This window comes from Leopardus geoffroyi, chromosome B2 (genome assembly GCF_018350155.1).
Source record: "Leopardus geoffroyi isolate Oge1 chromosome B2, O.geoffroyi_Oge1_pat1.0, whole genome shotgun sequence".
Lineage (NCBI taxonomy): Eukaryota > Metazoa > Chordata > Mammalia > Carnivora > Felidae > Leopardus > Leopardus geoffroyi.
The window spans coordinates 100,472,953-100,487,199 of NC_059332.1; the positions used below are offsets into that span (position 1 = coordinate 100,472,953).

General features: G+C 37.4%; 1 protein-coding gene across 4 annotated transcripts in view; it reads right to left on the reverse strand.

Moving 5' to 3' along the window:
- The window catches only part of REV3L (REV3 like, DNA directed polymerase zeta catalytic subunit), a 175,006-nt gene that overhangs the window by 116,296 nt on the left and 44,463 nt on the right, over positions 1 to 14,247 (reverse strand). For all 4 annotated transcript variants that reach the window (XR_006717481.1, XM_045499299.1, XM_045499300.1 and 1 more), the window contains exon 2: positions 2,937 to 3,126. Coding sequence is in view for 3 of the 4 variants with exons in the window: in XM_045499299.1 (XP_045355255.1) it covers positions 2,937 to 3,126 (190 nt within the window). In the remaining variant the exon portion in view is untranslated. The remainder of the gene's footprint in view (positions 1 to 2,936; positions 3,127 to 14,247) is intronic.

Genomic DNA, 14,247 nt, shown 5'->3' on the forward strand with positions numbered 1-14,247 from the left:
TCAGGACCTGAGCCAAAGTTGGACACTCAAATGAATGAGCCACCCAGGTGCCCCAACCTATTTTATGTAGGAAAGTCAGAAAAAACTTCTCTGGAGAAGTGAAGGATATGAAAGATTGGAGAAGGGTAGAGAACTCAAGGAAAGCAAACTGCATGCACAAAGGTGGGAAAGAGCTCAACACATCAGAGGAACTGAAAGAAGAAGACCCATGTTTCTAGATGGAATGTAGTGAACAGGGGTCAGATCAAACAGGCTGTGGTTAGAAGCTTCAATTTACTCTGTGAACAATATGAAGCCACTCAAGCATTTTAAATGATTTTAAAAGGATCCAATTTATATAAGAAGAAGAATACTTTTGCAGCTCTGGAACAAGACAAAAATAGAAGGAAATTCAGTTAAAAGGATACTGTGGTGGTCCAGAGGAAAGCCTAGATTAAGGTGGAAAAAGTAGACAGATTTAAGATGAATTTAATATACACATATCAAACTGAAAACATTCTAGTATGAGCTCCAAATCTTTCCTGCCAGCCTATTATTCTACCTGCACCTTCCAGACTCACAATTTTATAGTCATCTTTGACTCCTGTCATAATCTCCATCCAATCAGACAGCAAAGCTCATAGACTCAACTCTCAGAACAGATCCAGAAGCTGACCACGGCTCAGTACTCCCACTACTCCCCAAGTGCAAGCTACTGTATTTTCTCATCTCACCCAGATTAATGAAAGTCTCCTAATGTTCTCCCCTACTTCTACCCTTATCTCCCAATGATCTACCCTTCACACAACTGCTTAAGTAATCCTTTCAAGTCTAAGTTAGATTGTGACTACTCAAATTTCTGCAAAAAAAACTCAGAGTAAAAGCCAGAGTCCTCAGAACAGCCTAATGTTGTGTTTCTAAAACTTTAGTATGCATCAGAATCATTACAAAGGCTTGTTATTAAAACACAAATTGCTGGGCCCCACAACCAGAGTTCCTGATTCATTAGGTCTAGGGTGGGACCCAAGAATGAATATATATATATATACATATATATATATATATATATATATTTTTTTTTTTTTATTTTAATGTTTATTTATTCTTGAGACAGAGACAGAGCATGAACAGGGGAGGGGCAGAGAGAGAGGGAGACACAGAATCCAAAACAGGCTCCAGGCTCTGAGCTGTCAGCACAGAGCCCAACACGGGGCTCGAACCCACAAACTGTGAGATCTTGACCTGAGCCAAAGTCAGACGTTTAACCGACTGAGCCACCCAGGTGCCCCGACCCAAGAATATATTTTAAATAAGTTCCCCAGTATGTTAATCTAAGTCCTCTGAGAAGTTGATGCCAATATGTGCAAGAAATTTATTTGGGAAACACCTGTGAGAGAAAATGAAGCAGGACCCAGGGAAGGCTGGGACAGCCACCAAAATTAGATAACATCTGGTCCCAAATGAAAGAAAGAGGGACGGGGCACCCGAGTGGCTCAGTCGGTTATGCGTCCGACTTCGGCTCAGGTCATGATCTCACGGTCTGTGAGTTCGAGCCCCGCATCGGGCTCTGTGCTGACAGCTCAGAACCTGGAGCCTACTTTGGATCCTGTCTCCCTCTCTCTCTGCCCCTCCCCTGTTCACACACTCTCTCTCTGTCTCACTCTCTCAAAAATAAATAAACATTAAAAAATTAAAAAAAAAAAAAAAAAGAAGAAAGAAAGAGGGACAGAGGGAAGATCGGTAGCAATATCTTCTACTGATGTAGAAGTATGATTCTAGCAATGTGATTCTAAACTAAGTGCAGAAAGGCTTTCAGAGAGTTCTCAAGTGCTTCCTAGGAACAGGCCTGCCCTAGTATCCTTCCCAGGCTTAGCCACTGGCTGGAAGTAGCTTATGGAAAGCAGCTACAGTTTATATGGAATGATAGATTTCAGTGCAATAGTGGGGCCACTGTTCAATTATGCTCCTTGTATTCGGAGATCTGATAGGTGCATTCTCATAGCTTTCAAACCAGGTAAAGCTGAAGTTGGTGATCCTGGAAACCATACTTTAAGAACCACTGGCTAACACAATTTCCATCCATTCATCTCTCCCTAACCTCATTTTGTCCTACTCTCTTTTCCCTCCATTCTAGCTACCTGGCCTCCATGTTGTTCCTACTCCCTCACCTTCAAGTCTTTGCTCAAAAGTCTATTTACCTTGTCAATAACACCTTCCCTGATTATCCTATATAAAACTGCCACCAGTCCATTTCTCTACCCTACACTATTGAAACTTCTTATCCTGCTCTACATCTTTATTCTATAGCACTATCACATAATAAATGAATAAATTTATTTCATGTTATATTGATTGATTATTTTCTATTTCCCATTACTAGAATATAACCTCCACGGTGGCACGGATCTTTGTTTTGTTCACCAATATATCCCAAGCACCTAGAACAGTGCCTAGCACATGGAAGGTGCTCAATAAGTATTTGATGAATAAATTACATGAATTTCTACAGGTCTAAGAAGTGTAGAAATGGAAAAGGTTAAAACAAAAATCACTGTTAACCATCTATCTTTCACTGCAACAAAAATTTACTTTAAAATGTTACAGCATAGGGGCGCCTGGGTGGCTCAGTCAGTTAAGCATCCAACTTTGGCCCAGGTCATTATTTCACAGTTTGTGAGCTCAAGCCCCATGTCGAGCTCTGTGCTGACAGCTAAGAGCCTGGAGCCTGCTTCGGATTCTCTGTCTCCCTCTCTCTCTGCCCCTCCACTGTTTGTGCGTGTGCTTGCACCTCTCTAAAATAAGCATTAATAAAAATTTTTTTAAAGTTACAACATAAAATTCGCCCCACTCCCATTAGAAGTAGAAGAAAAATAAACAGTATCTTTAAATCAGATAGCTTTTTTTTTTACTTAGTACTAAAAACATAAAAATTTAAAAAGATGTTAACATATACTTACATTCCTGATACTAACGACACTTTGAACACGTGCTGAGCAGTGGAAGATGGATTGCCTAAAGCCACATTAAGTGCTCTGTCGATACTGAATGCCATCTGAGAAAGATAGCTTTCTGGCTGCTGTCCATAACCATCGTATGGCACATAGAGGTAAGGAAAGATGCCATGTAGATGAAGACATGTCTTCTGACCTAAAATGTAACACATTATAAAGTTTAGTCTTGAGATACATTTAAAATTTTTAACATTACAAAGCACAGAATGCAAGTCATTTAAACATTCTAATGACAACACAGCTTATCTAGGATAACTAACAGTTGAAGAAAATTAACGTATAATTAAAGCCACCTTTTTTTTTACATTTTACACCTACATTTTACAACAGAACATTTAGAAGCATTTTATAAACATAAGCATTCTAGTATGATTTAAATAGTTTTGGCGAAAATGTTTGAATATTTTACCCTCACAATCTAACTAGCTTATATACTTCACTGAATTGCCCTATAATAATACCACTTAGCACAGTGTTATGAACCTTATAAAAAGTCACTGAAAGTTCATTAAATAAATCAATGAATATCTGTCTTGGCATAAATGTTTTCAAACCAGAGACTTTCCTGAGACAGACTACTCTGAACGTTTGCTGTTCAGAGGATAAAAGCAGTTCCAGTATGTGGAATTTTGCTATTAAGGGTGGGGAGGGGAGTTTGGGAGGGGTAAAAATGAAATTTTGCTATTAGAAAACAAAACCAAAAAAGACAAAAATATATCATTTGTCTATAATAGACTTCTGGATATCTAAACTGCACATTTGGTGGACAGGGGTAGACACAATGAGAGGTGAAAAAACAAGCATGTACACTTCCCAGGAAGCCACTGTATCAGGCAAGGTGCAGAAGGGGTAAATGGTGCGGACTTGCCAACAGAAAATCCAGCACAGCCATGATAAAGAAAGTAGTATGAGTAACAACCCACAAAAGAAGTGCCACAGAAACAGTAATGTATCCATGACAAGGTTAAGTAACAACAGCAGCAACAAAAAACAGATGCACCATTACTCTCATGAATTTGGCAGGGCTGTACAGAAGTGGCTCCTATCCTCAGAGCACTGTCCCTAGCTCCCCTTGGGTACATGCCATTTGTCTATTTCAAACAGAGAGAATGGCAGTGATGGAAGAACATATCCATTTTTCTCCTCAGGCTGTCACTCACTATCCCTGCACTGCCCTGCCAACATAAGCCCTGGCTTCTTCCCCACCCCTCACCCTACTCTGCTTCACCGAGATTTTTTTTCTTTCTTGGTAGGAAAGTAACTATTTGTTTGCTTACTATTTCCTATTTATAATTCAGAATGATTTATATAAAATACCCAGAAAATAGTTCTATATTCTGTTGTATTTCATACTTTCTATAGTAAATAACATCAGCTTATCTTATTTTTAAGGTACAGCTACAACAGAATTAACAAATGAATCTGGAACAGTTATTACATACAGCATAGCAAAACTGGAAAGAACAATCACACAACGGAATAAGATCTATAGCCTCACAAGTGTGGAATTCGAATTTCAACTACCAACTTCCACACTTTTGAACAATTACAAATTGCATTGCTATTAGACCACTTTCTATTTTTAGCAGCAGTTATGCTGCTTAATTTAATCTCAAAGAAATGGAAAAAAATCCTTTCAGTTAAAAGCAAATTCATTGCCTATTTTGTTTCATTTCAAACATGGTACTATTTCCTAAATATTGCAGTTTTTTAATTCTTCAAATAGAAAAAAATCAAATTCTGAGTATTTAAAAACATATTTAAATAGTTTACTGATGATCTACTTGAATGCTTTTTAAACATCTCATGAAAAAATGTTACAACCATTACCATTCAAGATACAAACCTCAATTTGGTTAAGAGCAACTGGGATGTTACACCGTGGGGGTAAGGGAGGTGGAGACAGAAGTATCCTCTTCTAAGCTGGCAAATCTAAGACCAGTGGTTACAGATTTAGTGTAACAGTGTATTTTATAAGCAATTCTGTAAGCTCTTAAGGTATTAATTTTATAGTCCCTATATCTCAATAATGGAAATTTAGATAAATTTTACAAGGAATGATTATAAAATCTGATTTCTACCAAGTTTCTTTACAGGTAGGATATTCAAAGGTCATAGAATTTTTTTTTTAATTCCCACTTTTCCATCTCCTGTGAAGTAGGGGCCAGAACAATTATCTATTTATAGGCTTTGAAACTGAGGTATATGATTTAGGAAAAAAGCAGAAATGATTTATTTAGCAGGCACTGAACTAAGTGCCTTACGTGTATTTATTTCTAAAACATACAACAACCTTACAAGTATCACAAAGGTTATTTTCCCAAAATCACGTACCTATTAGGTAATTGAATCAAAATTTAAAAGCAGATCAATAAAATCTAAAATCGATGCTCCTTTCATTTAACCATGCTGGTTCAATTTTTTAAAAAGTTAATGTTGGCTCCCTTAACTCCTAAGCTCTTATTTTGTAATGTAAACGCCTGTTTCCTTATCTGACTCTCATTTGAAACTTCTTTGGAGCTGGTAGTGTGGTTGAAAGATCATAATATCCCCAAGACCTAGCAGAGAGCACATAATATGTGCTTAATAAATATTTATTAAATGATGAACAATCCCTCAGCTAAATAGATTTATTAGTTGAGGAGAGGAATGGTATAAAAGCCTTGAGTATCTGAAAAAAGGAATCTATAAAAACAGAGAGACTTTGATACAACTAAGGATTACAGAGTTACCGGGGGACATGGGTGTTGGGGTGAGTCCTCAGCTTACTGCTCTTTCCTGCCCCGAATAACCCAAAGTACCATGCTACACTGTAGTCACTACATCAACACGGGTGTATTCCCCTCTGGTTCTCCAGAAGCTAGGGATGACTCTGTGCCTTACCACTCTTGCTCAAGAATAACCTCCTGAAGAACAACCACAGCACAAAGAATTCCTGGCATTGCACTGACGGCTCTAATATAGAATGAGTATCATAGAAAAGAAAATGAGGAGAAACAAGATAAAATAAGTTCAAAAAGTTAAGCAAGGAAAAACAAATGTGTAAAAATGAATGTGTTAATCGATTTGTTTGGCAACAGTAGGTCTTTTATTATTGTAAAACTTGTAGTTCTGTAATTGTATTACTTTATCTTGACAAGGTACGGACAACTTTTATAGATTTCCCTTCATCAGCTCTACCCCACGCAAATGTGTGGGGCCACACATATGTAAAGTCCCTCGGAGATAAACTATTCTGCCCCACCCACCCCCATCAGTTAGGATCAGATTCAGCTATGAGAAAAACACCCTAAAATCAGTGCCTTCAGCATTCAATCAGTGGCTTCTCTCTCATAAATTAAGTCCACAGGTAGGCAGCTGGTACTGGGCACTTAGGATTTTTTCAACATCTAGTTAGTTGCCTAGTTAAGAACTTGCAACTTCAGGCGAGACTGGACGCATTCAGGGAGGTATGGCTGTAGACAAGAACTTGCATCTTCAATACAGAGGCCTTTTCACTATACTCTAAAGAGTTCCATACACAGGATTCTTTTAAGAATGCTTTTATAAAACTAGTGAAAACTATGCTATTTTGAAACCCTGCTAAATGATTTGGGATTCTTAAACTGTTGAAAGTATTAGCTATTTCTAAGTAACATATGTACCCAAAGAAAGCAAGCAACCGGCATTCTTTATATCTCTAATTTCTGAATGTCCCCTCTAATTGTCATGTCAAACTGAATTAAAGCAGCAAACTCAGTAGGAAAAAAGACTGCCATTTGGAGAATAAGCATGTGTGTGTGTGTGTGTGTGTGTGTGTGTGTGTATGTACACACACGCATACATACAGGTTTCAAAATTTTTTAGGAGTTTGGACTTTGCAATTTGACTGATGTTGCCTAACTCAGAAAGTGCAATAAAGATGTTTCAGGAAAGCTCCACAGAAACTTATCACAGCATAACTGCTGGCTTTTAGACACCATGGCAAAACTGTGTGGAGCTGGCTACTTTCCAACTCTGTGTAAGTAGGGCTTCTATAACAAAGGTAGGTGTCTCTGTAACAGCCAGAGTACTCGGGCACTGTGAAGCTAATCTTTTACAGAACTTAGAAGTACACCAAGTATTAAGTCCTCTGTATTCCAACATTTCTTATGTCATTTTCCCACATTGTCTTCTATATTTTAAGTGCCTAGATTTGGTCTCTTAATTAAATGGTGCATAAAATCTTAGTTTATCCATAGCAAAATTACCTATATTTTTTTGTAGATCCATTTTTGATAAACAGAAAAACTACCATGTATCTTTTCTCTAATTCTGAGGTCTGCAATTTTTTTCCTGTCAAGTGGGAAATGGTAAATATTTTAGGCTTTACGGGCCATACTGTGTCTGATATAACTACTTAACTCTGCCACTGTAGCCTGAAAGCAGCCACAGACAGTAGTATGTGCATGGCTGTGTTGTTCCAACAAAATTTCATTTACAAAAACAGGCAGCGGGAGGAATTTGGTCCATGGATAGTAGTTTGCCAATCCCTGCTCCAACTGATTAGACTTCATCATCCAGAACAGAAAAGCTTATGTTTTCTCTTTTCTTTTTAAAACAAGCTGACTGGTCACCACAATCAAAATCATGCTGGCCTAAGAGTATCCTAGGAGACTGAATAAGAAATGCTTATTTTGTAACTTGCAACCCATCTCCCAAATCTCAAACTCAATATACACAAGATTTTAAACAAAACTCTACAGAGCTATCAAACAGAAAAACTTGGTATGTGAACAGGAAAATGTGTATTTATGGAATTTTTCATATTTTCTTCTTGGAATATCTCTTTTTAAGTTTTATATCACTGTAATTACCTCAATCTGTTTCCCTCCAAGCAGTCTTTCTTTGCTTCTTTCTAAAATTTCACTCCATCTTTTTTTCCCCGTTCCCACAAAACCACAAAATGAACCAAGCAAAACTTAGTCACAGAAAGCAAATGTTATATCACCCATTACCATCTAAGAAAAAAAAAAAAAACCTTAAGTACTCTTAGCTCTAGAAATTACATTTTCAGAATTTATCCTAAAAAAATTAAGAATATACATGAACATTTAAATATTAAGATGCTTGGGCGCCTGGGTGGCTCAGTCACAGTTGAGCATCCGACTTCAGCTCAGGTCATGATCTCATAGTTTGTGACTTCGAGCCCCACATCAGGCTCTCTGCTGTCAGTGTAGAAACTGCCTCAGATCCTCTGCCCCCCCTCTCTCTGTGCCCCTCCCCTGCTCACACTTTCTCTCTCATTCTCAAAAATAAATAAGCATTAAAATAAATAAATAGATATTAAGATGCTAAGACAGTATTACCAATAGTAAAAAAAAAAAAAAAAAAAAAAATTGAAGACAATATAAACTTCCAAAAATAGATTATGATGTATCTCTATCATAGATCTATGGCTCTTATACCAATTCCTGCTTACTGTCTTTGTAAATACAAATTTATTGGAACACACCAATAAATTTATTTGGAATGGGCTATTGCTGCTTTGCTAACAGGCAGAGTTGAGAAGTTGCAACAGAGATCAAGCCTGCAAAGCCTAAAATATATACTGTATGGCCCTTTACAGAAAAAAAGTGTGCCAACTTCAGGAACAGATGGTGTAGAAGTATGTTTCCTGGCATGAAGAGATGTTTATATTTACTTCAGGTAATATTCAGGTTTATTTCAATTATTTATATATATATATATATATATATATATATACATATATATATATATATATATAAAACATTAAATGAGATAAAGATTTTATTTTCTTTTTGCTTATGGATATTTTCTAAACATACAGTTTGTGTAAGAAAAAGGCAGGGAGAAGTCATCTACTTCTAAATGACTCAGAAATTAAAAAACAAAACAAAAAAACCTAAGTATTATCATTAACCATACAAAGGGCGTACGTATATAACTTCCTGACACTTTCTCTTCATTTTCTCCTTTCATTTGTAAATAATGCTTTAAGGTTTCACATTTATTTGTGCCATTTTATTTCTTCAACTAAATTATACATGGCTTTATTTAGAATCACTGGCTTTAAGTTATTAATCCTACATTAATAACAGAACTGTATCTTTCAAACACCAGATGTTTCAAAGACCTATTTTATTTACACACTTGTCTAATATATCTTTGTATTTCCAGTGTTAAACACGGTTGGTTTCCTCATTTTTTTTTTTTTAGTTTATTTATTTCGAAGAGTGCGCATGCACACACACATGAGCAGGGGAGGGGCAGAGAGAGGGAGAGAGAGAATACAAAGCAGGCTCTGCACTGTCAGTGTGGAGCCTGACACGGCTCAATCTCATGAACCATGAGATCATGACCTGAGCCTAAACCAAGAGTTGAACACAACTGACTGAGCCACCCAAGCGTCACTGGTTTCTTCATTCATAAATGTAGGCATAAATTCTCTGTTCTTTAAATACTTTGTGAAAGCCCAATGTCAGGTGCTAGACCACAGGCTGCTCATAATCACAGTCCCTGAACTCATGAACTTTTTACATTCTACACAGAGATAAAGATGAGTAAACAGGCAGTTACGGTATCAAAAAGTATCTAACTCAGATTTGTGAGAATGTAGAAAGGCTTCCCAGAGTAAGTAACAAAAAGAGCAAAGTGAGAAAGAATGTTGCAGTACATACAAAAGTCTGAAAGCAAATAAGAACATACGTGGTCTGGGAATAAGAAAAATGTAGTCAGGAAGAAGCAAAAAGTTCAATGGGGAGAAAGGCAAAGTGTGTATGTGTGTATATGTGGGCATGTGTAGATTCTGTGACCTGTGTGGATTTGCATTTTATAAAGTTTCCTTGTGGACACATTGTGTGAAAGCTAGGGACAGAACTTTAATAGGAAAATCTGTTTAGGAGGCTGTTGAAGTAATTCAGGAGAAAAAAGTCAGTAGAGATGGAGAAAACATCAAGATGGATTTAGGGCACAGAATTTAGAGGAAACTGACTAGAATTTGGGAGTAGGGTAAAAGAATCAAAGATGAGGCAAGTTTTTGATTTAGCCAACTGGACTGATGTGAATGTCTTTCAAAGAAAACTAAGAAAGAAGAGTAGGCTGATTTCTATTTTTAACTTGTGGAATTTTACATGTTGATCGAATTTCCAAATGGAGATTTACATTAAGCACAAATAGGTACAGAGATAAAGAGCTTGAGAGAGAGATCTGAGCTGGAGAAGAAGACAGATTTGGGAGTCTGAATAATGGGTAAAAAATGCCCAAGAGAACGCATAGGTAAGAGAAGGAGCATAGATTAGAAACTTGAGGAATACTCATATTTAAAGGAGGAAATAAAAGATTTTGATCTATGTGGTTGGGATATGAGAGAATGAGCCCCTGAGAGGGTTGCCAGGCAAGCGTATTAGCCATGGAACCAGAAAGTTCCAAGGGCTCATTAGAAATGTGTAAGAGAGGGGCGTCCGGGTGGTTCATCGGCTGAGTGTCTGACTTCAGCTCAGGTCATGGTCTCGCGGTCTGTGAGTTCGAGCCCCACGTCGGGCTCTGTGCTGACAGCTTGGAGCCTGGAGCCTGCTTCAGATTCTGTGTCTCCCTCTTTCTCTGCCCCTCCCCTGCTCATGCTCTGTCTCTCTCTCTTTCTCTCTGTCAAAAATAAATAAACATTAAAATTTAAAAAAACTTAAGAAATGTATAAGAGAAACATAAGCAATGACGGGCTGTATCAGCGACTGGAAGCAGGATGCAGATAACAGTATGTAGAAATGGCAAGAGACACTTCCAGAATGGCAGAGGAAGAACCTTTAAAAACCCACTCCCCTCCATAAAAGCAACAAGAACACTGGCAAATTCTGTCAAAATCAACTTTTTTCAGCCCTTTGGAAATTACCTAAAAAGCTGGTGACAATCCAAGGAGTGTTTATGCAAGAAACCAGTTGAATCTTAGCAAGAAGAGCAAGCTTTGTGGTATTCTAACTTGCCCTAATCCAATCCCCTCCCCTCCTCAGCTCCAGAGCAGCCTTGAAAACCAAAGCTTTGCAACTACATAATAGAGAACAGATTTATAGTTCCCCAAAAGCCCGATCACCAGAAAATTGTCACTATTTGACCTGCCTGACAGCTCACTGAAAATGAAAGGCTCCATTCTCAGGACTTGTATTTATTTGATCAGACACAGAGCTCACTCCATGTGTACAGACAGTTCCGTCTGCAACATACTGTGGAAAACAATCAGCAGCAACTGTTTAACATTACAGTTGCCTGAGGGGGGTTTACTAGTTGCAGCTAACAAAAGGCTAAACAAAAAAGCTTAAAAGGAAAAACTGAGGACTGAAATGTCCATAAGAACTTGAAAGGTGTTGTATAGTCCTGGGAATTCATAAGGCTATGTATATGTGTGGAGTTATGCTCAGGAAGAGCTGAGAAAGCCCTAATCTTTCAATACTGACCTTGAGGCTCTGCACCAACACACACGCATATAGAGCTCCTTAACAAAAGCTGGAAGGAGACCTATTGGCTCAAGACATTTAAAGGAAATTCTGACCAATAAGTTAGCTGAACAGGGACTTCAAAGAACAGAGACTGTACAGAATTAACTCAGAAAAGTCACTAAAAAAACAAACAACATCACCAACAACAGAGCAAAAACAAATCATGGGGTTAGGGAGGAATAGGACTTCCTTAACTGTCATATTACTCAAAACATCTAGTTTCAACATAAGACATACGAAGAAAAAGAAAAGCATGGCCCACACACAGGGGGAAAAAGGAAGTTAATAGAAACTGTCCCTGAAGAAGCCCAGACGTTCGTCTTACTAGACAAAGACTTCAAACCAGCTATTAAAAATATTTCAAAGAATAAAAGGAGATTGTGTCTAAAGTATTAAATGGAAGTTTGAGAATCATGTCTTACCTAATAGAAAATATAAATGAATAGAAAGAGATTATAAAAGAGAATCAGAAATTTTGATGTTGAAAAGTACAATAGAAATAACAATTGTACTAAAGAGGGTCAAGAACATACTTGAACTGGCAGAAGAATCCATGAACTTGAAGACAGGTTAGCTAATTTGAGGAACAAAAAAGAAAAAGAATGACAAAATATTAACAGAGCCTCAGAGATCTATGGGATTCCATCAAGGATACCAACATATACATAATATGAGCTTCAGCAGCAGAAGAGAGAAAGAAAAGGATGGAAAGAATATTTGAAAAAAGAATGGCAGGGGCGCCTGGGTGGCGCAGTCGGTTAAGCGTCCGACTTCAGCCAGGTCACGATCTCGCGGTCCGTGAGTTCGAGCCCCGCGTCGGGCTCTGGGCTGATGGCTCAGAGCCTGGAGCCTGTTTCTGATTCTGTGTCTCCCTCTCTCTCTGCCCCTCCCCCGTTCATGCTCTGTCTCTCTCTGTCCCAAAAATAAATAAACTTTGAAAAAAAAAAAAAATTTTTAAAAAGAATGGCAAAAATATTCCCAAATTTGATGGAAGACATTAATCTGAATATCTAAAAACCTTAGTAAACTGCAAGCAGGAGAAATCCAGAGATCCATGCCAAGATGTATCATAACCAAACTGCCAAAAAACAAAGAGGAAATCTTGAAAGTGGCAAAAGAGGGGCATCTGGATCTCAGTTGGTTAAGTATCAGGCTTTGGCTCAGGTCATGGTCTCACAGTTTTGAGTTCAAGCCTCGCATCTGCACTGTCAGTGCAGAGCTGGCTTGGAATTCTCTCTCTGTCCCTCCACCCCTGAAAATAAATAAACTTAAAAACAAAAAAAAAAGAAAAGAAAAGAAAAAGAAAAGTGGCAAAAGAAGAGCAATTCATCATGTACAAAATCTCCTCAGTAAGATTAAAAGCTGACTTCTCATTAGAAACCATGGAGGCCAGAGGGGTAACACAAAGTGATGAAAAAAAAAAAAAAAAGACTGTTAACCAAAAATTCTGTAACTAGCAAAACTACCCCGTGAAAACAAAGGAGACCTAGGTGAGGTGAGAAGGAAGAAGAAATCAAGATATTCCCAGCTAACTGAAAATTAAGGGAACTTGTCACTTGCGGACCTGACCCGCAAAAAATATTAAAGGAAATTTCATTTCAGGCTAAAATGAAAAGACAATAGGGAGTAACTTAAATCCACACTAAGAAATAAAGAGTACCAGTCAAGGTAACTACATGGGTAAATAAAAAAGATAATAAACACTTATTTTTATAATTCTTTCCTTCTGCTACCTAAGACCTTAAGACAGGTGCATAAAATAATAATTATAAAATTGTGTCGAGAGGTTTATAATGTGTAATGATGTAATCTGCATAAGTGATGCTATAATGGAACAAAGTTTTCATATACTACAGGTATACTGATATTGTGGGTTCAGTTCCAGACCACTGCAATAAGGCAAATAATGCAATAAAGTGAGTCAAAAGAATTTTTTGGTTTCCCAGTGCATCTAAAAATTATATTTACACTATACTGTAGTCTATTAAGTGGGCAATAGCATCATGTCTGAAAAAACAATGTGCACACTTTAATTAAAAAATATTTTCTTGGGGCACCTCGGTGGTTCAGTTGGTTGAGCATCCGACTTCGACTCAGGTCATGATCTTGCAGTTCATGAGTTCAAGCCCCACATTGGGCTCCCTGCTGTCAGCACAGAGCCTACTTCAAATACTCTGTCACCCTCTCTCTGCCCCTCTCCTGCTTGCACTCTTTCAAAAATAAATAAATATTTAAAAAATATGTATTTTCTTGGTAAAAAATGCTAACAATCATCTAAGGTTTTAGCAAGTCAAAATCACTGATCACACATCACCATAGCAAACAGAATAATCAAAGTTGAAAATACTGCAAGTTACCAAAATATGACAGAGACACCAGGTGATCAAGTGCCACTGGAAAAATGATACTGATAGACTTGCTTGATGTGGGGTTGCTACAAACCTTCAATTTGTAAAAAACACAGTATTGGCAAAGCACAACAAAGTAAGGTACAATGAGGTATGCCTGTATGAAAATTAAATTGGGATTAATCCAAACTAAAGTGTCTTAAATTAAGATGTTAATTGTAATACCCAGAATAACCATAAAGAAAATAACTAAAAGAAAGAGAAAGAAAGGGAGATAGGAGGAGAGAGGAAGGAAGGAAGGGAAATGGAATTAAAATGAACTAGAAAATATCTATTTAGTATAAAAGAAGACTGTAATGGAGGAATAAAACAACAAAAGAGCATAAGACACAGAGAAAACAAACAGCAAAATGGGAGGTGTAAAACTACTCAGAACTGGTA